A 27,240-nucleotide genomic window follows, 5' to 3' on the forward strand; every position below is an offset into this window, starting at 1 on the left:
TGGGATTGACCGACCGTACAATTATAACGCCCTCACGGCTGGGAGGGCGAGCATGTTTGGCGCGAGTCGGGCGCGAACCCGCGACCCTCAGATTACGAAGCGCACGCCTTAACGCGCTAGGCCATGCCAGGCCTATTTGTATAAGTAAAGATATTATTAAGCGCAAAGATACAAAAGAAAATTTGTAAGTATCGCCATCTAACGACAAAATTATCCGATAAAAGGCTTCCAACAGCACGCAGCAACGCTAGTTAGTTATATTTGTCTGGGGTGTACCGTGTGTGTGGTGAGAGATTTAACGCAGTGCTCTCTGATTTTGTGTCAACGCACGAAATTAGTATGTTTGATATTCTTTCAAGATAGCGCTGAAAAATGTCCATTTTGTGCTTAAGCTATCAGGATATTAATTTTTAATATTTTTCTCAGTACTAGGCTACGTTTTTGACATTTCTTATACCATCCGTATACAAACGGCTTATTTGAAATTTTACTGTTATCAGTGATTAGAGCATTTATATAAAGATATTTCATTGGTAATAAAAACACTGGAGAAAAATGTGTTGGATAACGTTTAACCGAAGTGTTTAGGTGCTATAAATTATTTTTCGAACGACGTTTTTATGAAGAAGCGCTCACTCAAAGAGATAACAAACGCTTTATCTTATGACCATAACCTATTTTACAACCTTTCTCGTATCTTAGGTTGAAAACTAAAACGTTCGTCACGCTTCAGGGCGTGTTAAACGAGTCTGTTAGTTACTCGCTTATCGTGAATATACGTGATTATCTTGAAGTGACGTCATAATAAATAATGAAAACGATCATCAGTTATCTTCTGACGAATAGTCATTTCGTATAGAAACGAACGTTACAGCAACTAATACTGAATCATCAGTTCCTACAAAAACACAGGAAACACGAAAAGCGTCATCATGAACTTCAAGTGTATTTGTACAAACAGTATACCGTGCTCTTTGTTTTCCATGCAGTTCAACAGTTCCAGATGTACCGTAGAAACATCACGACCGACTAGCGAGTTCAGTGGACTCATTTCTGAAGGTTCTTCAACATTACCTGTCCTATCTTATTCTAATTCATATCCAACACCAAACAAATGTACTGCTGTGAAAAATACGCTTCACTGCAAGAGATGCCGCCACAATAAATTACCGGACACTCATACCGAACACCCATCTTGTAGTGGAAGAATGTGCCTCTCCAGTTCAAGCATGGGTTGTAGTCCCACATGTGAACACCCATCATGTAGCGGAAGAATGTGCCTCTCCGGTTCAAGCACGGGTTGTAGTCCCACATGTGATTCCCCTCTTCACTCATATGCAGGGACGAAATTAAAACTCTTACATGAAACTGACGTATTCCTGTGTAAAGTGTTTCACTCTAGAAATGTGGTTCACAAGTTCCTTGGTTCGAAATTTCTGCGCAAATGGGAAAATCACCATCTTTTCTTCACTGACTCTGAAATCATTTCAAGAACTGTGAGTATAAAACTAAACTAATGTGTGTGTGTGTGTGTGCTTCATAAGTAGATAATACAAATCTCTTTATAGAAATGTAATCAATATAGAAACATCATAGCGTTACATACTGTATATGAAATACAAACACTTCTGACACGTGAGTTGATGTATGTAAAATTAAAGTGAAATATGGGATATTAAGAAAAAGAAAGTAAATGTACACACACGTATATATATATACAGTAAAACACAAGAGGCTCTGCGAATGCATACAAGCTTCTATAATAAGAGAATACTGAATAAGCTATTCGAAGCAAAAGGTTTAGATTGCTCCTAAATCATGTTGTTTTTTGTATAGGAATGTATGTCATGGAAGGTTGATCTGAATGAAAACGACAATAACTGTATATGGTTAGATTGGAAACATTAAGAAACTGGTGCCTTATAAAACGCTACTAATAAGTGTTCGACTGAATTGTTTATTTTTTCATACATACGTAAATTTTCTCATTGGTTTTTATTAGCTTGCCCTAAGCAGTGGAATTTGACTGTCACCCTTACAATGCGTCCACAGCCTCAAAATACGGATTGCGATGTTATTATTATTATTGGTGACAGAGCATTAACTAGGGCCGTAGATTCACAGTTTGGTACGCTAACAACTGGCCCACATTTGGCCCTACATTTTGGCGACCACGTTGCCGATTCAGATGATCCAAAAATAAATTTGGATCCAGTGTACTTCGTTTCGACTCTGAAATTGTAAATAATATTCCACATTTAAATATGGAAAGACGCAAAATTCTTGCCCACTCCACCAACTTTGTCTTTCTTGTTCAGCTTTGCTATCTTCATAACTTTTTTGCGCACGTGCGTGTCTAGCCTATCTGTTACACTTATATATATCTCAATCATTTAGGAAAACGTTCAACTCAGGTGCACAGACGATTGATGATAGAAATAAAATTCAAATTTTTATATAACTATAACTATATATACAAATGAACATTGCCACCAGACAAGCTTACGGAACTTATAATACTAAAATTCAGATAATTCATGGTGAAGTTTTATGCTTAAACAAACAAGTAAAACCTTAATAATTAAAACTATTAAAAGTTTCATGAAAAATAATGTGAATGCATAAATCTCAAAACAGAGTTAATGAAAACTTTCAACTGGTGTATAAACTTTAAATCTTCAATGTAACCAACAAAAGTTCGACAAGTGAACAGTAAAAACTTTAAAACTGTTGGCTTAACCAGGAACCAACTGGCGTAAAACACAAAATATTAAATGGAATGAACAAAAGGCTGTGATTTAAATGACTTTCAGAGTTCCACGACTTCTTTTAGTCCATAGTATTTTTATCATAAATCATATGTTATACAGCTACAGACGTATTTTATGTCTTTTCGAGATTGCAGTGTATGGATACAACCCACCTCCACAACAATTACGAAGAATGTCCACTTGATAGAAAACAAGTATTTCAATTGTCGTTTTCAGAATTTGTAGTGCATACTGAAGTAATTTAGGCTAGGGGAAAAAAATTATTATATTACTACTGGCCTTGATGAAGCCGCAATAGCGAGACGTTTGTTGAAATGAAAGGTTCTTTGTAATTATTATCTCAAAAGTAAAAGTCGTTATTTTCTAAATCTATTACTCAAAAAAAAAACCTATTAAATTTTTAATGTGTACTTATATACAGATGCGCAAATGTCTCTCTCTCTCTCTCTGGGTACCAACATGGCCAGTTGGTTAAGGCGTTCGACTAGCAATCCGAAAGTCGCGAGTTGGCCGTGGGTGGTGATGACTAGCTGCCTTCCCTCTAGTCTTATACTGCTAAATTAGGGACGGCTAGCGCAGATAGCCCCCGAGTAGTTTTGCGCAAAATTAAAAAAAACAAACATAATATTATACAGAGTTAATTATCTACTCCATCTGTCTCTTCAAAACATTAGATACACCAATTGTTTCCTGAAGTTCTGTATCTTACATACGCCCTGCTGACAACTTTTACGTCCTGCATTGGATAAATGAGGACCCCTTTCAGGCATTCTAATAACTGCTAAACCAAGTATCAAGAGCTTGGTAGCTTGTACAGCGCATATTAACTAAATAACTAGCAGTCGTATTCAACTCAAACCATTATTAATATACAAAGTGGAAAACATTCTCAGAATCGTAAAGGCCGGACTCTTATGTTCAAAGAGAGACTGTAAGGGCTTGAAACTGCCTCTGAAATACGCTGTACCCTCATAATTGAAAGAAGCAATGCAAATGAGAGAGAAAATGTCAACCAATATACACAAAGGTTATGAAAACCTTTACTAGAGCTTCTGTAACACGATTTACATCAACGTTTCGTGTTTAAACATAATATATTAAGAAAAAAGCGCTATATTTGAAATTGTTTCTCTTAATCTCAACGTTCCAAGGTGGGGGCAAAATATTAGAGTTGCACCAAACACGTGAAAAAAAAACAAAAAACATCACATCAAGAGATTACTCTAAAGGAATATAATGGTATTCCAAAACATATTCAGAAAGTTTATCCTATGAAGATAAGACTAAAACACGTATACGAAATATAATGACATAATTTAAGCATAAGCGCAGTTTGTGCCTTTTCATAATAAATTTACACAGAAATTGAATTTTATTATTCGAGCATCTGTTTGTTTAATTTAAACAGTATTTTATTTTAAAGCAATCATACCTCGACCACTAGAGTTATTACTAAATCGATATTGTATCTCTGTTTAAGTATATCATTTCCAGGACTTCAAATTCTAAGAAATCTATTGTATTTTACCGGTAAAAATATTTTGTAAAATTTTAAAACTGCCATCTTATACTTGTTGCTGCAAACGTTTTATTCAGTTACTAGCACAGTACTCGGCGCGTGACCCTGATGAAAATGGTTTTAATTAATTTACTTCTTTATTTACGTGTTAATTAATTGATTTACCACAAAAATTATTTGTACACAATATTTTTGTTTTGCTGCCAGAAGCAAAGAAGTTACGAATAGAGATGTTTCCATGAAATTTTAAAATCATTTTAACATATTATTGTTTGTGAATGAGATGATCAAATATCGTAACGTAAATAATAAATCTCTTTTCACTTTGAGACCAATTTGTCGTCAAAACGGCTTCTGAGACCGTGTTCACATAGCCCATGTTACTTCTCATACAAAACTGTATCTGAACCCCAAGCCATGCATAAGAAACAGACTTACAGACAGAGAGTTGTTTGTTTTTTTTAATTTCGACTGTTATGTGCGCTATCCGTCCCTAATTTAGCAGCGTAAGATTGGAGGGAGAGCAGCTAGTCATCACCACCCACCGTCAACTCTTGGGCTACTCTTTTACCAACAAATAGTGGGATCAGCCGTAACGTTATAACGCTCCTACGGCTGAAAGGGCGAGCATGTTTGGTGCGACTCTCAGATTACGAGTCGAACGCCTCAACCCACCTGGCCATGCCGGGCCATAAGATTATGATATTTACCATAACGAACTGTGTAGAACATACTGTTATTTTAGTAATCCCTTCCGGTTTGGGTTGTAAGAACTGTGTTGCAGGATATACATGTACATTCAAAGTGTGAAATAACAATCATTAGCTCACGTAACTTATTAACACCAGGTGGGAACTTACATCCGGTAGCTAGTTCTGTGCCACAATACAAACACAGTTACATCAGTCCCACAACAGTGTGTCATACATTTTAACTTTGTGTGTGAAAACAAGGTAAATGATGAGATTAAGGCGAAAATACGACACAAAACTAGGCCAGACCTCGCCACTATAAACTCGGTTCATAAATGGCTATAGCCTAGACTAGTTTACACTAGTTTATGATGGCCAGAACGTGTATTACAGATCTTAAGTGTATATGGGAAATAATATAGAAAAGAAAACGAAAGAGAGGGTGTAATTTATTCAAACCAGTTCTGGAGCTCACTCCCATTAGCCAATTCCGTGCCATAAGTCCCTAAAACATAGAAAACTGTATCATAAGCAGGATATAGACTCAGTGCAGTTTGTTACACATCTTACAGAATGTAAAACAAACAAACAATGTAGCTGTTAATAAAATGGTGAGAATATTTACATTATTGATAAAAACATTATCTGGTTATCCTTTTTATTGACAGACAATGAAGTTCTTTAGGTCGAAATAATTCGCTATGGATAGTGTGCAAGGATTTTCATGTTAAAGTTGTGGGTTAGTTTTACATTCGTAACAAGAGCAATCAGCGAGATTGGGTGTCTTCGCCCCGTCACACATTTTATGATTTTTGGTTTAAGTCTGCGCCTGAAAGTCGGTTCTAACCCGATCACTTTTTAAAAAGATGTTATAAACAGACTGAGAAAATGCTTCATATCTTCATTATAAAGGTGTTTCAAGGTGATTCAGAATCTGGTTCAGGTTTCAAGAGGATCGTTCTATAAGGACTCCCCGTATGCTGTTAAATTTTCAAGTAAATCTTTTTATTATTTTTTCGAGATATACGTGCGAACATACGTACATCCATACGGACCCATGCAATACCTTCAGCCATCCTAAGGGTAATGACTGTGTAATGTAACCAGTGTGCTTGTATTCTGTCATAAAGATCCGGAACAGTAGGTTATACATAGAAACTATAACAAAACGAAGCTTAGTTTGTTTGTTTTTGAATTTCGCACAAAGCTACTCGAGGGCTATCTGTGCTAGCCGTCCCTAATTTAGCAGTGTAAGACTAGAGGAAAGGCAGCTAGTCATCACCACCCACCGCCACCTCTTGGGCTACTCTTTTACCAACGAATAGGTGGATTGAATGTAACATTATAACGCCCCCACGGCTGAAAGAGCGAGCATGTTTGGCGCGACGGGGATGCGAACCCGCGACCCTCAGATTACGAGTCGCGCGCCTTGACACGCTTGGCCATGCCGGGCCACGTAGCTTCGTCTACACTTATTGAGATTGAGAATCAAATGGCATGAATACTTCGTTATATTTAGGCAACGTAAGCTAGAGTATAGGAAAAAGTGTTTTCCTGTTTCTCAGTTTAGTGTTAATTTTCTTTTAAAGTACCATAGTTTAAAAAAAGACGACATAAAAGATGTTATCATTGTTATTTCCTAAAATACAGTTTCATATAACCAATAGTTCATAATTATGAGAAGTTATAAATCCTTGTCCTTTCACTCCAAACTGTCATTAACATGTTTTATTATTATTATTATTAGAGGTATTTTGTTTTTAAGCGCAATGCTGCACAATGAGCTATCCAAACCATGCCCAACGCAAGATTTAACTCCAAATTATCACTAAGTCACAGAAAGACTATAAAGATATAAAATGCTCTAAAGTTTGAAATAATAATATAACTATCCAAAAGAGACTTTGGGTTAAATTCCGCGGTTATTTATTTCAAGTTTTATAACTTAACATCTATTCCTGATTTCAAAAACGAACGATGCAAATTATGCTTCGGAATGAAGTGTTTCACCTTGCACTGTAAAGTATTTAGAATGTGGTCATAGCTAACGTGGTGTATTCTATCATTTGTCAATACCAGCAACAATTCTAGATCCTTTAAAGCTAGTCCTACGTATATTACGCCGAAACTGGCGTAGGATTGATACAATGAGTAATAAATAGTAATGAAATAGATCACATCCTTTTTTGCATCTAACAAATTACATTGTCTACTTCTGGGGATCATGATACGTGTTTCATCTATTCTTATTTATGTGACACTTCGTGTGACTTTTTAATGTATTTTTCACAGGTTATTTTGTGAAGGGTAGTTTTTCAGCATTTAGTAGCTGTGTTCAATTAGTGGCCCGGCATGGTCAAGCGCGTTAAGGCGTCCGACTCGTAATCTGAGGGTCGCGGGTTCGCATCCGCGTCGCGCCAAACATGCTCGCCCTCCCAGCCATGGGGGCGTTATAAGTGAAGGTCATTCCCACTATTCGTTGGTAAAAGTGTAGCCCAAGAGTCGGCGGTGGGTGGTGATGACTAGCTGCCTTCCCTCTAGTCTTACACTGCTAAATTAGGGACGGCTAGCACAGATAGCCCTCGAGTAGCTTTGTGCGAAATTCCAAAACAAACAAACAAGTGTTCAATTAACTGTACCTCTGCTATTAACGTAATGACTTCTTCTCATGAGAAAATTTAGTTTCGGTAACTGGAGATCTCATAATTAGCATTTTTTTCATTATTATTTATTAGTACCCCTCGACTAATTGTTACAAGATAACGTTTTGCTTGTAATTCCATGTGAACATTAACGTTTAATTGTGTTCAGTTGAATTAACCGAAAATACATCGTATACTAACGATTTTGACATCTGCACTGACATCAGTGGGCATGTGTAATCTCAAAGCAAGAGAGATGATGCTAGTCCTGAAATAAAATTATTGTAGACTATTTAGGTCTCTTACACCGGCTGCTAACGTAGCATAAGGGCCAGGTAGATTTGTAGTAATCAATTACTTCTGTGCGAAAGAAATGTTAGATAGATAAACAGTCGTATTATTGAAGGAGACCGCTAGAAATCTTCGTATTGAGCGTTTTTCTCTTAATGTTTCGTTTCCTCCTTCGATGTCTTACGTTTTTGTTGCTATGATTCTACTTCACTGGCAATTTTTGTTTTCCGTTCATGTTTACAATACTAAAACGCTGATACATTACTTTTACATTCCCCAGTTTAAGTCTGTGTGTTTCAATACAAGGACAACTTATTAAAACGAAAACAAAAATAGCAAGCGAATCTAGAATGCTGTGGTATGAACAAAGAGTTACAGTGAATAGATTGAAGCACATGGTACAGATAGTCCTGGTACTTTCTGCTTTAAAATCCACAACAACCAACCAGTTGAACGCAATTAAGCTGGCCTATCGAACTTATCTGAATCATTGCCTGACAAAAAAATACAAGTATGTGGGTGTATGTGTTTATTTCCGTTTATAACTGGTAAATCACTGAACCGATTGCTACCAAACCTGCTATGTAACTTTAAGGCCCCTTAAGAAGTGACATAGGAGGTTGGCGTTTGGATCTTATCCCTCTGAGCCTCAAAATCTTCCTAATGCATTGAATGGGTACCCAGGTAGTAATTTAAGAATGACATAATCGATAAAATGGTGCTCTTTATATATAACATAAAAATAATGTGGAACTTCGAGATGTAGTTTAAATGCTTTGTTTTTTTCATTGTATGAACACAATCTCTGCATCTTATTGTTAAAATAAAAGGTTTGCCGTTTTCGAGTTACCTTCCATGTATAAAGAGAGTGTGGGTAATTTTTAGCTATCAGTGAATTATGTTAATGCTAAAAACTGAGAAAAAAAGTATAATAATAAGACACTTTGGTAGTTTGCACATAGATTATTGACGTTCCTAACTAGAAAAAAAAAAGATAAAACAAGAAAAAGTGATTCTTACAATTCACAATCAAATATAGCAAATTAAAAATTGATAAGTGCTTCATATATATACATAATATTGTAATTAAAGTAGAACGTCAAAAGGTTCAATTTGTGTGTGTTTTGTTGTTAGTTTTAGTGCGCACTTATACAATAGGTTTTTTTCCCTCTGTCCACCACGGAACCCATATTTTTTTTCAAATCCATAAACTTGCATGACAAATATTTCGTGTGCTTATTCCCCATTGAATGTTAATTTCGAGGAAACTAACTCTTATGTGTGAACATTAATAAACTCTGTATCCTTGTTCAACGTCGGAGACGATAATAGTGGGGCACTTCCTGAGGCTGAAGTTATCCCAAAATGTGTAGGCCCTGCAACCAACAAGCTATCACAGCTGGTTCTCTTCTTAAAGACTACTGTATGTGTGCCCACTTACGCAGTTCTCAACCTACGTAAATTCTAAGAACTTGTGAGTGAAAATAAAAAAGAATATATAATAATATGTCAACGACATTACGTCTGCCATATGCAATACCGACGAGGTCTCTTGCTTATTGAAGTGCTAGAAAACGACAGACATAGTAGTAGTGTCAGACGCTATATACATTTATATATATATAATCAATCTGCAAGACCAAAAGCTGCTATCATGTAATATAACACTTGTTTGTCTCAAGCCTTGTGGTCAGTTAGTTCATTAATACTGAAATTCACTTGCATTTTGCATTTTATAAACCAGTCTTCAAATTTATTTCATAATAAAAGGTTTTGTAACAAAGTTTATCTTAGCAATCACGCTAAACAGTTAGACCTCCACAGTTTAGCCTAATTTAAAAGTACCGATCTCTACTATACGTAGTCTAAGGCAATAAGTCAAGGCAAACACTGTTCGTTTCAGTTGGAGGAACTATATGGTGGCCTTAAATAAGAGTTGTGTGATGTGTGTAACGGAGAGGCTATATAGTATATCGTTCAGGGGAAGCTGTTATAAAATTTGTCTGTTTTTATCTAAACTCTTGTTAAAACTTTTATGTGTTGAAAATTGTATGTCAAATGCACATTTTGTCATTGTTTTCTGTAAATTCTATCAAACGTTTTCTTGAGAACATTCTTAAAGATACTTAAAAAACAATAGTTTGTAGTAATCAGCTGCTTCCTAACATTCTAATTACGCCATAATGATGACATAATTTGGATTCATGATAGGCCTATGGTTATTCAGCATGAGCTGTATGAACTGTTGTTCTTTCAATCACCTCGGCCAATAATTTAATATTTCAATTTTGATCGACCTGCCAGTTGGCTTAATTAAGCAATTAGCCTCGATTCTGGTAGAAGCCAGTCTTTTTTTTTTATTTCCAAAGTGAATTTTAGCATATAAATTCTGCTTTGTGGAAAACAAATAAAATATTGTTTTCATAGTATACCAAGAATATCAGGTTGTCTGGTTCAAGGTGGCACAGAAGTCTAATAACTTACACAAATAGATTGGCTGATTTGAAATTAAAGAAGCCTTATCCTAATATACCAATAATAGCTTACCTGGTTCTAGAGTTACTTCAAATATATAACCACTACTATATATATATGGAATGGAGCTATTCAAGCTGTCCTCAGAAGCATGAGGATTATGAACCGTGTGAAAGACCACATTAAGTGTTAATTAATATTGTTTCAACCTTAACAGCATTTTATGTGGCACATGAGTTAAACTGCCAGGTCAGAAACTCCTAAGAAGAAGACTTATGTGTTATTAAGAGTATGCAAATAGTGGGAGACAACGTAAGGTATTGGTATTTTTACAACCTAAGCAACATCTCATGTGTCACTTTGGTTTGTGTGACAGTTAAGAAACCCCTAAGGAGTAGGCTTAGCTATCCTTTATTTGGAATTGATAAGAAGAAATCAATCGGTCAGTAGCACGTGCTGTTTATTATGCGGCTACTCTCAACCGAATAACAAGATTGACTCTTATAGTTGAAAGTGCAAATCATGTTCACTGGTAGAGCAGAGCGAGGCTTGAACCTTGCTTGAATCTGCAATTCAGCAACATAGTCATTCATTATGCTGCACCCAACCCTGTTACAAACGATGTCAACAAGTTTGCTTAAACATTTCTCAAGGAATTCTGATACATTTAATAGCGAGAAACTCCGGTTGGTAAATTAGTGCATTTTACTTTTTATAGATTTTAGTTTTATTATATAATGATTTATAACAGTGTATATATTTAATCGGTTGTTACATATACTTTGGTTTATTACTTAATAAGTTGTTTTTCAGTTTCCATCTTTAGAGTTACGTTACGTACTTTTGATCACAAACTATTGATGATTATATCGAAAATGTTCAAGGGTGATGTCACATCAAGACTATCTTTAGCCAACCTTATTCCTGATCCGATTCATAAGGCTGTCCGACTAGAAGCATTGACTTGAAGTGGTGAAAAGGTGTTATTTATTAATTCTAAGTACAAGTGAAAGCAAAGGAGAATACGTTATATGTTAACCACACTATATACACTGTATCCAGTGCCGACGAGAACTTCCACCCAATAGAATAGCTCATCAGGCTGGTCAGGATACAACATACATTCAAGGTGTTAAATATATATCAACAATCTTCATGAACAGCACATAAATAAGGATTAAAGAGTTTCAAACCTGACGAAAAAAATTAGTTGAATGGTAGAGATTTTTAGATTTATAAGCCCTTATATTTACTGCTGAGTCACCAGCAAACATCCGAAAGTATATCTGAAGGTAAGGTACTTCTTGTTAGGTGTATAGTCCCTCTTTCCCCACTGGCTGTCGTCATCATCTCGCAATATTTTTCACGGTTTCTAACCAATGTGTTTTTTTAATTCGGTTTGCAAATTTCCGCGTAATTACATAGAATTTACTACGTAAGGATCTGCCAATCGGAAAAGTAAAAAAGATGTAAGCTATGTCGTTTCGCAATAAGGAAATCCTGAATGACTGAAACTCTGATTTTAAGTTTTATATGTCTAATTCCAGGCAGCGATATTTAGTCATGCAATCTATCAGCATCAAAGTTCTGAATGGGTTCGGGTTTAAATGAATAAATGGTTTCTCAGTTTCAATTTTATATGATGTTCATGGATGCGTAAAAGATGTGTAAAAAAAAATTGTTCATCTCATATTTTTACCCAAGAAAGGGCCGGGCATAGCCACATAAGTAACGCTTTCTGAGTGTGAAACCGAGGATTCATGGCTCCTCACCTCCAGAGGCTATAAGAGTGGTAGCTTAATCTCACTCTTCTGTCAAACAAGAATATCCAGAGAGTAGACAACGGGTGCTGATCATTAACTGCCTTTCTCCTAGATATTAATTACAAATCAGGAACTGCTATGGACAGGTCACTTGATGTGAAATTCTGGAATAAACATACAAACTTTAAATCGACGATAAAATCACTGCATAATCAAAGATAAGTTTATAACAGGTGTTTTATTTTGGCGATCGAACAAAACGTAAAATTTAAGCGCAGTCTTCCGTGGGACAACGGTACCTTTATGAAATTACAACACTAAAATCCTGAGTCCGATAACCCGCGATGGACAAAGCATACATTCCTTTGCTCTAAAAAACCCAACAAAAATTTATGTGCATTATAAGAGGAAGGGTCTTACGATTTGATTGGCTAAATTTAACTGCCCTATTTACATAGTAGTTACATCAGCTACTTAACGTTTATCAGTCATAACATGAAAACCTTCAAACTTCGTTTTAAGCCTAATGGCCTAACTATACTGAAACCTAATGGTAAATAATACTTATTAGAACAATTTCTCTTTATTAGCAAAGATCTTAAGTTATAAAGGCTTTCTCCAAGTCAAAAGCTGAGTACTGGTATGATGGTACATTTTTAGCATATTTTGATTCTTAAGTTTTGCAGTAATATATTAAGAAATGTCAAATTAAGGCGGAGATGGTAAATAATACTTATTAGAACAATTTCTCTTTATTAGCAAAGATCTTAAGTTATAAAGGCTTTCTCCAAATCAAAAGCTGAGTACTGGTATGATGGTACATTTTTAGCATATTTTGATTCTTAAGTTTTGCAGTAATATATTAAGAAATGTCAAATTAAGGCGGAGAAGTATAATTTTAATTTGCCTTTTTTATTCCCGTGCAGGTAGTGACACTATTGGAAACGATTGCAATCGAGCAATAATAACATACTTTCACTTTATGCCACTTTTTAGCTCTGATGGTAGAAGGTTGATTACAATTTATTATAAAAATTTGCTAAAATGAATTGTGGCGCCTCAGACACTGGTTTAGCACCAAAATATATAAGTTCACGGCAGGTTCTTGACAATTTTCCAAAGCATTATTCCCACGGGTATATTTTGGCTTTAGGATTTATCCCACACACTTCACCGAAGAAGGGTATTACATATTTGGTCATTTAATTTAATTAGTTCAACTGCCATTTAATTACTTGTTATTAATTTTTACTTTCACTGAAATTCATCAACATGATTTTGTTCAGAATTGGAACTAAATATTTGTGTGACATGTCTTGGCACATTTAAACTTCAAACAACATTCTCAACGACAGAATTAAAAAAAGTCTTATCTTCCTTACCCGGAACTTCTTCACGACTTAACTTCTTAAGTCCACGATCCTTTAAAATCTTCAATCAGATAGAAATCCGAAACATACTTTTCTTCTATAGATATGATGGCGAACAATTGTTCTTGAACGCCCCTTACAACTCTCATGAATTCCTGTTACGTTAGATTTTTGTTTGTTTTATATATTTAAAAACGGCTGGTATGGGTAGAGAAAGCACTGGTAGAGAAGCGAACAACGTTTCGTCAGGTTCACAAAGAAAGAAAGGGTTACTGACCAGTAGCTCTTCTACTAGTGCTCTCTCTACCTATACCAGCCATTTTGAAGTATATAGTTTTCTCTACAAGTGGGTTTTCTCGTCATCACGGATTTTGTTTGTTTTGTTTTAGAAGAATATTCACAGAGCAACGTATAAAAAATGTAAAGCCTGGAGTACACCAGTTACACGATGAACATGGAAAGCAAGCACACCCCGTTTATTTACATTAAGGATTTTTCATTACCTGAGTCCGTAAACTGGTCTTTTACGAAAATTAACCCTGTCAGAAAGTGCTTGTTACACATATTCTAATCAAAGGTACCAAGTATAGTTCACAAAGAGCCATAGCTTGTTAAAAAAGAATTAGTTACAAGTGCTTAAGGTACTTATTGGATACGTTGGTGATAGAAAGGAAACTGCATGAAAAATGCTTTTAATCGTAGTAAAGAAAGTTACAATTGTAATGCGAAAGCTTCGATCTGATGCCGACCTAGAGGTGGTAAAACTTTCCAACATAGTACAGAAAATATGAAAAAGGTTTTTCACTGGGAAATAAAGCAAATCTGAACCATATAATTACTATCGAGAGAACGTAATGACACGAATTAGGCGAGATAGAAGTCGTTTACTATATATTGGGTTGAGGAATAATTCGTGAGCGTTTTTTCAAGTTAAACAAACATATTCATAAATGAAATGCTTTCGCAAAATATTTCATGTCATTTGGTAGATAATTTTTTGCTCTAATAGATGGTGTGTTTGATTTTCATGTCTTTAATTTTTGCTTTCATTTTCAGCTCATTAAATGGAATGTCAAGTAGACAAAATCGAGCATTTTCGACACCATCTGCTTTTCGCATTTAATTTCTTGCAATTTCGTTTAAAACAATGCATACTATATACCTAGGTATTACATGAAATAAAGTATCATAATAAATGTTTTGGGTGTAATGTGTTCATGCATTGAAGTATTGTATAGTCTTGCATGTAATGCTTGAATGAAATTATTTAAAAACGCTCACGAATTATTCCTCAACCTAATATATATATATATATGGCCAAGAAGCATTAATTTACACGTTTAAATGAGCCTAAGGTGTTTATGTTATCCACTTCTTTGACAAACCCAAGGGGTTCGATTCCCCTCAGTGGACTCGACAGATAGCTCGATGTGGCTGGCATTGCTATAAGAAAACACACATACACGCAAAGCCTGGAAAGACGTAGCTGCGCGCACCTGGACTACATGTATTAGGTTTGTACGTAATCTTGAAAGACAACGTCCATGTAATGTATAATGGAGCGTCTATGAACAATTTGTTAAAATACTGGGTTAAAAACTGACTTTGTTGGCCTTCACAATGGAATTCGTGACGTCGGTCAATACTGCGTAATAGCGGCCGTCAAACTGAACGCTGGAGCTCACAACACCTAGTGTGGATATTAACATTTTTATTGATATTGAGAGAAAAATGTTTTACATGTCCCGTACCCGTTTATACGCTCGTCCCAAAGACATGTATCCGTAAACGGTCACATTCAAATTATCTCTTTCTTAACCTGAAGATGACCTAGGAAAGTCGAAACATTGTTCTCTCCATACCAATAAAAGTGTTAATATCCATACCAGCCATTCTGAGATATATTTTTATTTCAAGTGGATTTCTCATCATCAAGACAATAAATGAAGAAGGTAGCTCCGAGGGAAACAGGAGACTTGGACACACAAACCGCGATTAACCCTCAGCTATTATAAAACATGATAGAAAACACATGATCCATTATCATGCAGCGTGGCCAGTACTTTATTGAGGGAAGCATGATATCTAGACACACAAACTACGATTAACCCTCAGCAACTGATAAGAAAAGGTTTTCATAAAATCTAAATTTTTCGTCGTCAAGAGGACCTTTTGCTTTCTGGAGAAGATACACTTCATGTTGTTATGTTCAGTATCAGTAAACTAAGAATGGACATTTTACTTTATTTTCTTACTACATGTTAAATTATTTTATATTAGTTTTTTAAAGCCCTTACATGAATATTTACTGTTTTGTAAAGTGCATGTGGTTTTAATAACACAGTTTCTTATAACAGCCAGTAAAAATTACTACGATTACCTATTATTTCTATTTATCGTACACTTATACTGACCTCAAATTCTAATCTTAAATCTAAATTATTAGTTGAGGCTGAAATGTATAGATACGAGACATATCTGTAGATACCGGATCTCCACTTACGTCATATATGACATCAGTAAGTCGGTATGACGTCTTTCTAGATTTAAGGTTACATTCTGTGCCAGCTCCGTCAGCGGTTAATTCATTGTATTAAACATGACGTTAGGTTCTTTACCCTGATGCATAATAATTTAAAGAACAGTAAAAACAAAAATTGTCAAACAAAGATTTATATCACGTTAAAGAAGTGTCTATTTATTATTACAGCGATTTATATGTGTTCTTAAATGTTTGATTCTATACCTAATTGGCTGTATTTTGATTTTTCTCTCTTCGAATATACGACTATTAAAAACAAAAGAAAAGTAACAACATGTGGTCATAAATCCGTGTCTCTTTTTTAGGTTTCTCGTTACTGCATTAAATAAAATAACTCTTGACATTCTGTAAAGCAACAATAAACTTTATAAACATTTCGATGAGACTGAGTTGGCTATTAGATTGATTTACAGCTTGTAAATTTATCGTTTTCGGTTATACAAACAAAAACAACTAGAAGTAAAATGTGAAATGGCATCAAACACGTTATCAGATTAATTAAGCGTCTTAATTTTTCTTCTAATGTAAGAACATGGTGTGAATCGTTATAAATAGTAATTATTGTTTTTATTGTACACGTACCTATACATATATATGTGTGTGTGTGTGCGTATGTGTTGCGTGTGAAGAATGTTCACATAAGGCCCGGCATGGCCAGGTGGATTAAGGCTTTCGACTCGTAATCTGAGGGTCGCTGGTTCGAATATCCGTCGCACCAAACATGCTCGTCTTTCTAGCTGTCAATTCTACTATTCGTTGGTAAAAGAGTAGTCCAAGAGTTGGAGGTGTGTGGTGATGACTAGCTGCGTTCCCTTTAGTCTTACACTGATAAATTAGGGACGGCTAGCGCAGAAAGCCCTTGTGTAGCTTTGCGCGTAATTCCAAAAACAAAACAAAAGAATGTTAAGGTAGCTAGGTACATATGTGCGTGTGTTTGTGTTCTAATTTAGTTCTTCCATGAAATGATATAATGTTACGGTCAATCCCACTATTCGTTGGTAAAAGAGTAGCCCAAGAGTTGGCGGTGGGTGGTGATGACTAGCTGCCTTCCCTCTAGTCTTACACTGCTAAATTAGGGACGGCTAGCATAGATAGCCCTCGAGTAGCTTTGTGCGAAATTCAAAACAAACAAACAAATCCATGAAATGATTGTATCCCTATGCAACAAGTTCCTGGACTGTCCTAAACTTATTTATTTGTTCTTGTTAACACAAAGCTATACAATGGAATATTTTTGTTATGCCCAGAACGGGTATTAAAATTCAGTATATAGCCTTATAAGTCTACGGATGTACCTCCCACTAAGGTAGAGATTAAGCAACATGTTGAGATAACGTTGTACACAGTAATGTGTAAGTACTTTTAGTTAAAGTTTTGAGTTCAAATGCGATAAACTAATGTTTAGATAGGCTTATCTGAACGAGTAATTCAGTTATTGCTTAACTTTGCGATACTTCATTCAGATGTAAGAGTTGTTATAAATCGTAGCAAGTACCAATAATTTTCACAGGGTTATAAATATATACAAATTCTAAGTTGTAATGTCATTGCTTCAGAAAAACATTCTGATGCTAAATATACATTATTCTTTTTTATGATGACCCGTAAAAAGTAGCATTCGTTTTTACGAACATATCTACCTATACATGTACAATACTAACGAAATAAAACTCGTTATGGTACTTTCAAACAACAGTTCAAGCATCTTGATATTATACTAGGTGGAAATAACACTTCTTATATCTCGTGGTTGTTAGAATGTGACTAACTAAAGCAAGCATTATTTTATGAAATTAACAAAAACATTTTTCACGTATTTTTCAGATATGACGCTATAGTAGCACTAAACTGATTCGGGTGTGTAAGTCATGCATTTCAAAGCTATGATACGGTGTGTACACTCAACTCTGAAATGTCGAGTTGATGTTTTACGATAAGATGTGTGTTACATAGGTTAGAATAAAGTGAATTCAAAATAGAATTCTTTTATTCCACGTATGCCCAGTCTGTACACTTCAACACATCCTATAGACTTTAGCAAGGTATAAATGAGTAGTTTAATTTCATGCGTTTCTTAATTAATTTTGTTCCTACCACCATAAAACCTGTTCAGTTTGCATACCAAACGCTACTACTGCAGTAACGCTCTCTGTTTAGCCAATCGATTCTGCTGTGGGATGACTAACAGTTTAGAACTTGTGTATGATAGAGCAGATGGTGTTGCGGAAATCTAGGGTGGAAGAAATAATATTACTGACGTCATCACGGAGGGTATGTACTAGGGCAGTTCTATTTGATCTCATAAATACGTCGACTCAGATTAACTTGGTTTAAAGGCACAGCAGGTTCGGAACAGGATGTCTCTATGTACAGAGTAGCATTATTGTTATTTATAACCCGAGATTATGGTTGCAGCGAGGAGAACTTCTCTTAGTTTATAGCATTGAGTTTCATCCTCGTGATGGCAAGTCAGCCATCTCTAAAACAGAAACTTTCAATAATCGCCTAAAACAAAGAACAAATGTTAATACTTTGATAAAATTCTACCAATTTAGACCGTGCACCAGACGAGACCGATATTTTAATATATTTTTAGAGTACTGAAACTATGTTTCTTGATGACGAGAAACCGCCTTGAAATAAAAATGTATCTTAGAACGACTGGTATGGGTATTAACACTTTTACTGATAAGCAGAGAACAACGTTTCGACCTTCCTAGGTCATCTTTTGCTTTATTAGTAAAAGTGCTAATACCAATATCAGTCGTTCTAAGATACGTTTGAAATTACGTTTATTTTACTAGAATCAGTTTGCAAAAGGTTTTGCATGGCCGGTTGGTTAGTGCTCTCGACTCGTAATCTGCGGATTCGAACTGCCTTCCCACCAAACATCCGCGCCCATACAATCATGGGACTCCTTCTAAACAGTCCCACTATTTGATAATAAAATAGAAGCTCAAGAGATGGTGGTAACAGCTTGGTGGTTTTTCTCTGCTGAATTAGGGACGACGAGCTCAGAGCCATCGCGTATTTTTGCACGAAATTCAAACTAAATAAAACAATTTGTAAAGTATGTTTTAGGCTCAATTATTCAGATAAGTTGCATTACGTTCACTGAAACCAACTGGTTCCAACACTTTTTTAACCACGAGAGACAAACACAGCAGAATCTTTTCATTCATAACGCTGATTCATCGATATAGTTTATTAAGTAAAACAATTATACGGTTGGGCTGAATAGCATCTGTGAATATCAAGTTCAAGAAAATCGGAAGCATTGCGTGCAGTGTGCTACATACATACATACATTACACGCATTTCTCTTTGTTTAGCGAACTCAACAAATAACTTTTTTGCTTTTTTTTATTATTGTTTCTATATTCTCAATAACCAACAAAAAGTAACTGGTTAAGAAATCTTGTAACTAATTCCATGCGTCATATTTCTTACATTGTGGAAGTGCAGAAAATAAAAATAAATAATGTAGGTTTAATCTTTACTGGTGTTGCCTACGCCATTAGTTCACGAGGCTCGTGCTGTTCCTGTCACGCAAGATATTCGATTTTTTAAAGCACTAGAGTTCCGAACCAGTGACGTCATAATATGAAAGCTAAGTTGAATAGTCACAGAAAACATCAGTTGCTATTTAGTTATATTATATATCATACTGCCATTTGATATTTCACGAAAGAATATAATTCCACTTGATGGTAGATAAGGAGATTTATCTATAACATTATCTTTATAAACACAAGCTGATTTTTTTGTTTCGTTGTTTTGGTGAAAGTCGGTCAAAGTGTTTGAGAACATTTATTTTTTTCGACATCCGCCGGTAGCTCATAATTAGCACTTCACTTGTCTCTTATAACAATGGTTTATTTTGTTCAAATCGACTTTTTAAGTCCGTATTTTAAAGTTTCATAACCACCATTAGAAACATTCCTAAAACATGGGGTCAAGCTTGACTTCTTGATAACTATATCGAAGTAAGTAACCGAGAACCTTTCTGTTAAAATATTCTGTTTAGGTGACGGATGATGTCAACTGAATGTTTTCTTTGTAGTCAGCAGCTCAAAATAAGGGTCGAATATGCATTTGTTATAAATATCTCTGGCATGATTGGTTACTCTACTGTGTAAATGAATTATCGTTCAGGTGAACAAACTTAACGCTTTTTAGTACACTTTAAATGACTACTGCAACGGTATTACTTACTAACTTGATATAACGTTTTGTTTTTAAAATCACTAACGTATAGCCTATCAAAATGTCGGGGCAAATACTACAACCCTCACCCCAACTCCTCCAGTTGCATCAACATCTAGCAATATCAAATGTCATATAACCCATTACAGCAGTTAGGTTATGTTACTATACTATCACATACACCGTACCATTGTGTGGTGTGGGTTTTACAAATGGCAGGAAAAATTGTAATCCATTAGAATGACAGCTTCTAGAAGAGTCAGCGTGTTTTAATAACACTATGTTTCATCAGAAGCTTAATATTGTTATATACTAAAAACATAAAATGAAATGTATAGACAACAAATCTCGAAAAATATTTTTTGATTTCTTAATTTAGGGTATGCATTGATTAAAGAGGTTTGTTTCTTGTATTTAAAGCATTGGTTATATAACAAAAAACAACTCACAGAAACGATTAAAATTTGAAATTGAATCGATATTTTTACTTTCATGATAAATTTTATGTACTTGGACCCATGATCAGTGATCCTACACTACATCTTTACTTTAGGCTTATTATACCAACACTCACTACACATATAAGGCTTCATGTCTCCCTTTCACTCCCGTCACTAAAATCGTAACGGACAGATAGTAATCAAACTATTAAATATGAATAAATGCATTTTGGCTTTTATGACTTCTTCTATTTCGAGAAATCGAACGTGATGTAACGTGACATACACTAACTTTCATATAGGTTAAATGTAATTTTGTTTGTTTGTTTGTTTGGAATTAAGCTCAAAGCTACACAATGAGCAATCTGTGCTCTGCCCGTGACGGATGTCGATTGTTGTTTTTGTTGTTGTTTTGAATTAAGTACAAAATTACACAATGGGCTATCTGTGCTCTACCCACCACGGATATCGAAACCTGGATTTTAGCATTGTAAGTCCGCAGACATACCACTGAGCTACTGGGGGGGCAACGGATATCGAAATCCAGTTTGTAGCGGTGTGTGTTCGGCGGCATACCGCTGTACCACTACGAGCGTTTTTTTTGCCTTCCAAAATTTATGGTACGTGCTGGAGGGATTAACACATTTTGATAAAAGTTTAGTAAAAAAAAGACCCTTATACTTCAGATGTATATGAAAGATTTTTTTTAAATTATATATATACCCCCACAGTGATACAGCGGTTTATCTGCAGCCTCACTCCGCTTAAAACTGAGTTTCAATTCCCGTGGTGGGCAGAGCACAAATAGCTCATTGTGTAGCTTTGTGCTTGATTCTAAACAAACAACATATCTATATATATGGAGTATATAGATTGAATGTAAATCACAGCTTTCGTAAGTAAGGTAGTTTGAGGCCAAAATATGTTCAAAAAATTGATGTAAGGTTTTCCAGTTCTTCTAAATACATAATCTTGTTTATTTTCGCATGATAAATGTAACATCTAAATAATTCTCTCTGAGTTATATCTTGTGATGTTCAAATATAAATAACTACGAGACGAATGACGTCTTGAAATCTCTGATGTCGCACTATTACTGTCTTTAAATTGTACATTTGATTATGATGAAAAATTATTATTTCGAATCATGAAGCTGTGATATTATTGGTATAACAATATAACCAAGGTATATTAAAATGCTGCAAAGAAACAATAGCATGATAAAAAATATGAAAATGTTCGTATGGTTTTAAATGGCAAGCAAGATGAATTTATTACTCGTGCATCATTTCCTTTGAAGTTACATATCAATAGTTGGTATTGTTTTAGTTCTTAAGTAAGCAATATTAGTGTTTTTTATGGACAAAATATTGTGGTCTCGTGGTTAGAGTATCGAATTATGAAACACCTGGTTCCACTGCCTTCTACATAAGAAACAGAGTGGAAGACTACGTGAGCTATTATTTCGTTCACCTATCCTAGATTTTTAGGATAGTTTTTTGTCATAAATTAAATATTTATATACTACTCATTTTTATGAATTCATTATCTTTCTCTGGAGAAAAAATCGTGTTCAGTAAAATAGGTTTACAATGTTTTATAAACAGCTTTCTCCATTTTATGTTGACCCGGTATGGCCAGATGGTTAAGGCGCTCGACTCGTAATTTGAGGGTCGTCGGGTTTGAATCCCCGTCCCACCAAACATGCTCGCCCTTTCAGTCGTGGGGGGCGTTTTGATGTGACAATCAATCCCACTACTTGTTGGTAAAAAGAGTAGCCCAAAAGTTGGCGGTGGGTGGTAGTGAATAGCTGCCTTCCCTCTAGTCTTACACTGCTAAGTTAGGGACGGCTAGCACAGATAGTCCTAGTGTAGCTTCGCGCGAAATTCAAAAAACAAACAAACTATTTTATGTTTCTGTGTAAAGATATCTTACCCAGTTATTCAAAAAAAATCCTTATTCTTATGAACAATTTTCTCTGCATTTTGTAAAATTCATATGTGTGTGTGTGTGTGTGTGTGTGTGTATGTGTAAGTGCATGCATGCTAAACGGTTTCTCCTTATCTTTCACAGCCTAGCGGTTTCATGGAACATCCCATTCTTTACTCCCAGATTGAGGAGATCTATTGTCTTCCTAACTGGACGTCTTCGCGGAAGATGTGCATTAGATTAGTGATTCCAGGAAGTTCTGTTATAGTACAGGTAGGAGATGTTTACCTCCATAGTTGAAGCCTTTGTAATCTGATAAAATTTTAAACGACATATAGTAAAACTAACTTATTATTGTGAGTGATGATTCAGGTTCAATATGTATATATGCATGAATATGTGAGTATTTTCATATAACAATAAACGATGGGTCAGGAAAGTAGTAACGAGTTATCACTATGAAGTATATTATATACATAATAGGAATCTATAAAATTCCATTAAGTTAACAACACTACGTAACAACAATTTACATATACCAGTATAGGTGGCGTGTAACCACAGATGCGAGAGATGGATGGACTTGTTTCACACTTCTATACTAGTTTGACCTTTTCCGGGATTACTGTACTAATCAACAGTCCAATTCTATCATGCATAATTTGTGCACTGGATAACTATGCTGCAGTTCCGAGACATAATATTCGTATAGCAACATGGCAAGATAACGCAGATATAAAACACATAATATTTTGAACAATAAGACATTTGAATATTCTCTAAAAGCTAATAAACTCAAAAGGAAAGGTGTTGTTAACATTAGGCTCCTAAACCTTACCTCAAGAAAATATGAGAAATGCTCATATATACAAACTGATGGCTATGGTTACGAAAGAGAACCTTCCAACCCAAAAAACCATCTCAATAAGGCTTAGAATATTTCCAGAAGGCTCACAAGCCAAAACTTCACAACCTTCTGTCATATTGCAATGTAGTTGCTGTTTAAAAAAAAAAAAAAGATTGGAAACAACTTCATCACAACAGTCCCATTCTTCCAATGGACTCTTTTGCTCTTCGTTTAGTTAACCGTAGTTAATGTCATTGTGCAGTGTGTGTGTGTTTTTAAGGTTTCTCAAGACCGTCAAGACGGCATCTAGAACATTGCTATTATTATGTGTTAGTAACTCTCAATATGTGTGTTACGTTATGCTGATACTCACACATTTGCAAATAGCTAGAAAATTGTAATTAGAAAAGACTTGTTTCGAATAGTCGAGAAAATGTAAAACAAATAGCAGTATATTTTTATATATATATACTAGCTGTAATACCCTTCCCCTGGACGTAAGTTGTATAATTTACGATTGATGAAAGGTTATCCTAGAACATGAAAAGTTGATTCCGTCGTATGTAATTGTTACAAATGCTCATACAAACTGCAAAACGCAATATGAAACTGCAATTTGCATGTACCTCCGCATGGTTCCAACAAACCAAAGTTGGCGAATATTTATTAACATGTAAAAATACGAATATGCAAAAACGCCCCAAAAAAAACTACAAAACGCAAAACTGAAACTTTATGTGACTTAGTGAACTTCTACACCAACTTTGGTAAATCCATCCACACCCTGCGAAGACAACAGACAGTAATGTTATATTATGTAGATTAATATGGTTGAGTAAGATGTTCAAGTATCGATAATTTAACATTTTTTTTATTGTCTTAGATTATTCAGAATATTGAACAGAAAAATCATTTCTGGAATTTTTAGTTACCCTCGATAATAACAATGAAAACGAAAACATTAAAAAAAACATAATTGCGACTTAAACTTCATCTAGAATAAAAGCCTCCTTTATTTTGCTTATTTAAAAAATTAACTTTTATATTAAAATCTCCCATTAATTAACTCAGATGAGTACATCATGTTAAGGTTAATAAAGAAAGAATGATAAAAAAGTAATATTACACAGACAAAACACTGAAAGACCAGAAAAAGCAACTGTAATTATAACCTTTTGGTGAAATCAAATATATCAGTACACGTTCATATCGTTAAAAAAGTGTTACCGCAAAGTATGTAGTTCAGAGCGTAAAGCACTTTTAACTTTCTAGTTTTTTATATAATGACGTAAATGGACGATTTATATATAAATAAAAGATTGCTTGATTGTAGCCATGGTAACTAATATGGTCTTATCGTTAATATATGCGAGTTGGGTTTCCATTGGAGCCAACTCAAAGAGATAATCTTAAATATTTTTTTCAACCTGTATTATTTTGTGAACAGAGAATAACGACACGAATTTGCAAGACATGTTAATTTATTTATACATTATAGAGCAACAAAGAATAAAATTACATGAAAAAGAAACACTGAAGAAGGGTTCGAGTTTTGTCTCAACAACGTTCATCAAAGTACAAATGTGATAAAAAGACTAAACATAAAAAGGTTACAAGGGGTGGTGTCGTGGATGACTGGAAATCAGGTGGTAGAAAAAAATCAAAATACCAAACGTGTAAGTGGTTTAATAGTGGGCGTTGGGTGGTGTTGACTAGTTGGGATTTTAAAAAAAAGAGGTAATTTATTCAAGTTGTAGTATACCATTTTTAATCTTTTGACGATAAGATAGTGTGTGAATACAGTTATTAATTTGTTATTTTAACCTTTATTTTAAGCATACAAATTCATACATAAATTAGCGTTTAATTATATTTCAACAGGATAATACATAAAGAGTTGGGTACGTGATACTTAAATTAGCGTTTAGTCATATTTCAACAGGATAATACATAGAGAGTTGGGTACGTGATACTTAAATTATCGTTTAGTCATATTTCAACAGGATAATACATAAAGAGTTGGGTACGTGATACTTAAATGAGCGTTTAGTTATATTTCAACAGGATAATACATAGAGAGTTGGGTATGTGAAGTTAAAACGGTTTTAGAACCTCACAAGATCGTTCTGTCCAAGTTCGATCATGTTCTACCACAAAGTACACCTTGATAATATCCCTATAATGTAATTTCTATTTCAATAGGCTCCGTCTTAAAGCTGCCATGTCCAAAGCACAACGCTGCCTACTTTCTATTAACCATGTTGTGCACAACGACTTGAGCAATATGGCTTTATACGGAATAGCACGAATAGTTTCATTCTTCATCTGCTTGAGAGGTGCGACTGTCGAATGGAAGGTTAACTGAAAGCCTTAACTTGGTGAGCCTATACCCTGTTAACCTCGTTTCCAAGCAGAGACCAATCTTAGTTATGTTGCTATTGATGCCTGAGGCACGTGAAAGCTTTCCACTCAACTCTGTGTCCAAGAACTCCTACCTTTTACAAAACAACGCACTTCGCGCACTACGGCTGTGATGTCACTTGTTGCAGGTCCCTTTCTGGATGATACATATTCCTTTGTCTTCCAGTGTCATTGATTGCAAGGGGCATCCCGTCTTAAAAAGTGTAAGTCCCGAATCTGAACATATCTTTACGAGCATATAAATAATTTAAATCGTAAAGGAATGTTACATGCCCTTCTCTGAAGCGATCTGTTTTCGAATGCATCACACTTACTACACATTGCCAAACAATGTTAGAACGTGATTTTGATGCATCCTGTCCACCGCGACTTCACATCGACTGTGGTTGTCGCGTAATTTCCTGAGGTACATATTTAAAATATTTTTAATATAACGTGCTCGACCTCTGTACAGTTTGAAAAGTCGGTTATTTGTTTTTGTTAAACGTGAAGCTACAGAATAGGCTATCTATCTTCTTCTCACTACAGATTTTAAAACGTGATGTTTAGCGTTATAAACTTACACTTTTAACTCTGAGCCAACGTGGGGCACGTTTTTTTTATTAAGGCATAAATAAAAAAAGACAGTTATAATACATACACGTGTGAAATTTCTTTATTTTTCTCAGATTTCCGGGTTCTCATGTTACAATTTTGAGGTTTAATTTCGTAAACATTTAAGGTAAATAAAATATTACAAAATATTTATTTTTTTTCTTTCAAGGTCAACAACCTTTACATTCGAGATCAGTGGTTACACTCTTTGTATTGGAAGGTAAGAACGCAATGTTATCAAGGTGCGATATGTAGATATTATATATATCCAATATTTTTATAGTTCTTACAATATAATACTAAAAACTTTAGTTTAAATGGGAATTCTAGTTCAGAACCAGGAATATTCAGAATAATTAATGTGCTAATTTAAGCCTAGGTATTAAATTTTATAGCATGAATTAATTGAACAAGGATATTATCTAATGGTTCATTCTATAGTTTTACTTTGTCACACCTCCACCTTTAGGTTATGACTTGCATATGAGTGTGTTATAATTAAATTCATCCGGTAGTTAAAGTTTCTAGGCATATTGATCACATATTATTTTTCTGTTTTTATATATAATAAACTCGGTTCGTTTCGTTTAATAAAAAATAAAACTTCTATAAACGCTATTACATTTGATAAGATTTGTTTTAATTACCATTTCATTAAAAATTAATTCAATTTCAGTTTCATAATTTATTGGCACCCTTAAAATATCGTTGTTTTTAGACAATAGACTGTGCGAAAAA

The 27,240-nt window shown here is 34.8% G+C and overlaps 1 protein-coding gene across 3 annotated transcripts in view; it reads left to right on the plus strand.

Moving 5' to 3' along the window:
* Positions 1–263: 263 nt before the first annotated feature.
* LOC143248666 (C-Maf-inducing protein-like) overlaps positions 264–27,240 on the plus strand; it is a 67,401-nt gene continuing 40,424 nt past the window's right edge. Inside the window, exons 1-3 of one of the 3 annotated variants that reach the window (XM_076497232.1) lie at positions 264–1,496; positions 22,785–22,913; positions 26,672–26,722. In XM_076497232.1, the coding sequence (XP_076353347.1) occupies positions 933–1,496; positions 22,785–22,913; positions 26,672–26,722 (744 nt within the window). In that variant the 5' untranslated portion in view covers positions 264–932. Of the gene's footprint in view, positions 1,497–22,784; positions 22,914–25,689; positions 26,112–26,182; positions 26,315–26,671; positions 26,723–27,240 lie in introns of those variants that run through there. The other 2 variants (XM_076497243.1, XM_076497254.1) reach the window with 2 other exon arrangements.

This window comes from Tachypleus tridentatus, chromosome 1 (assembly GCF_004210375.1).
Source record: "Tachypleus tridentatus isolate NWPU-2018 chromosome 1, ASM421037v1, whole genome shotgun sequence".
Classification (NCBI taxonomy): domain Eukaryota; kingdom Metazoa; phylum Arthropoda; class Merostomata; order Xiphosura; family Limulidae; genus Tachypleus; species Tachypleus tridentatus.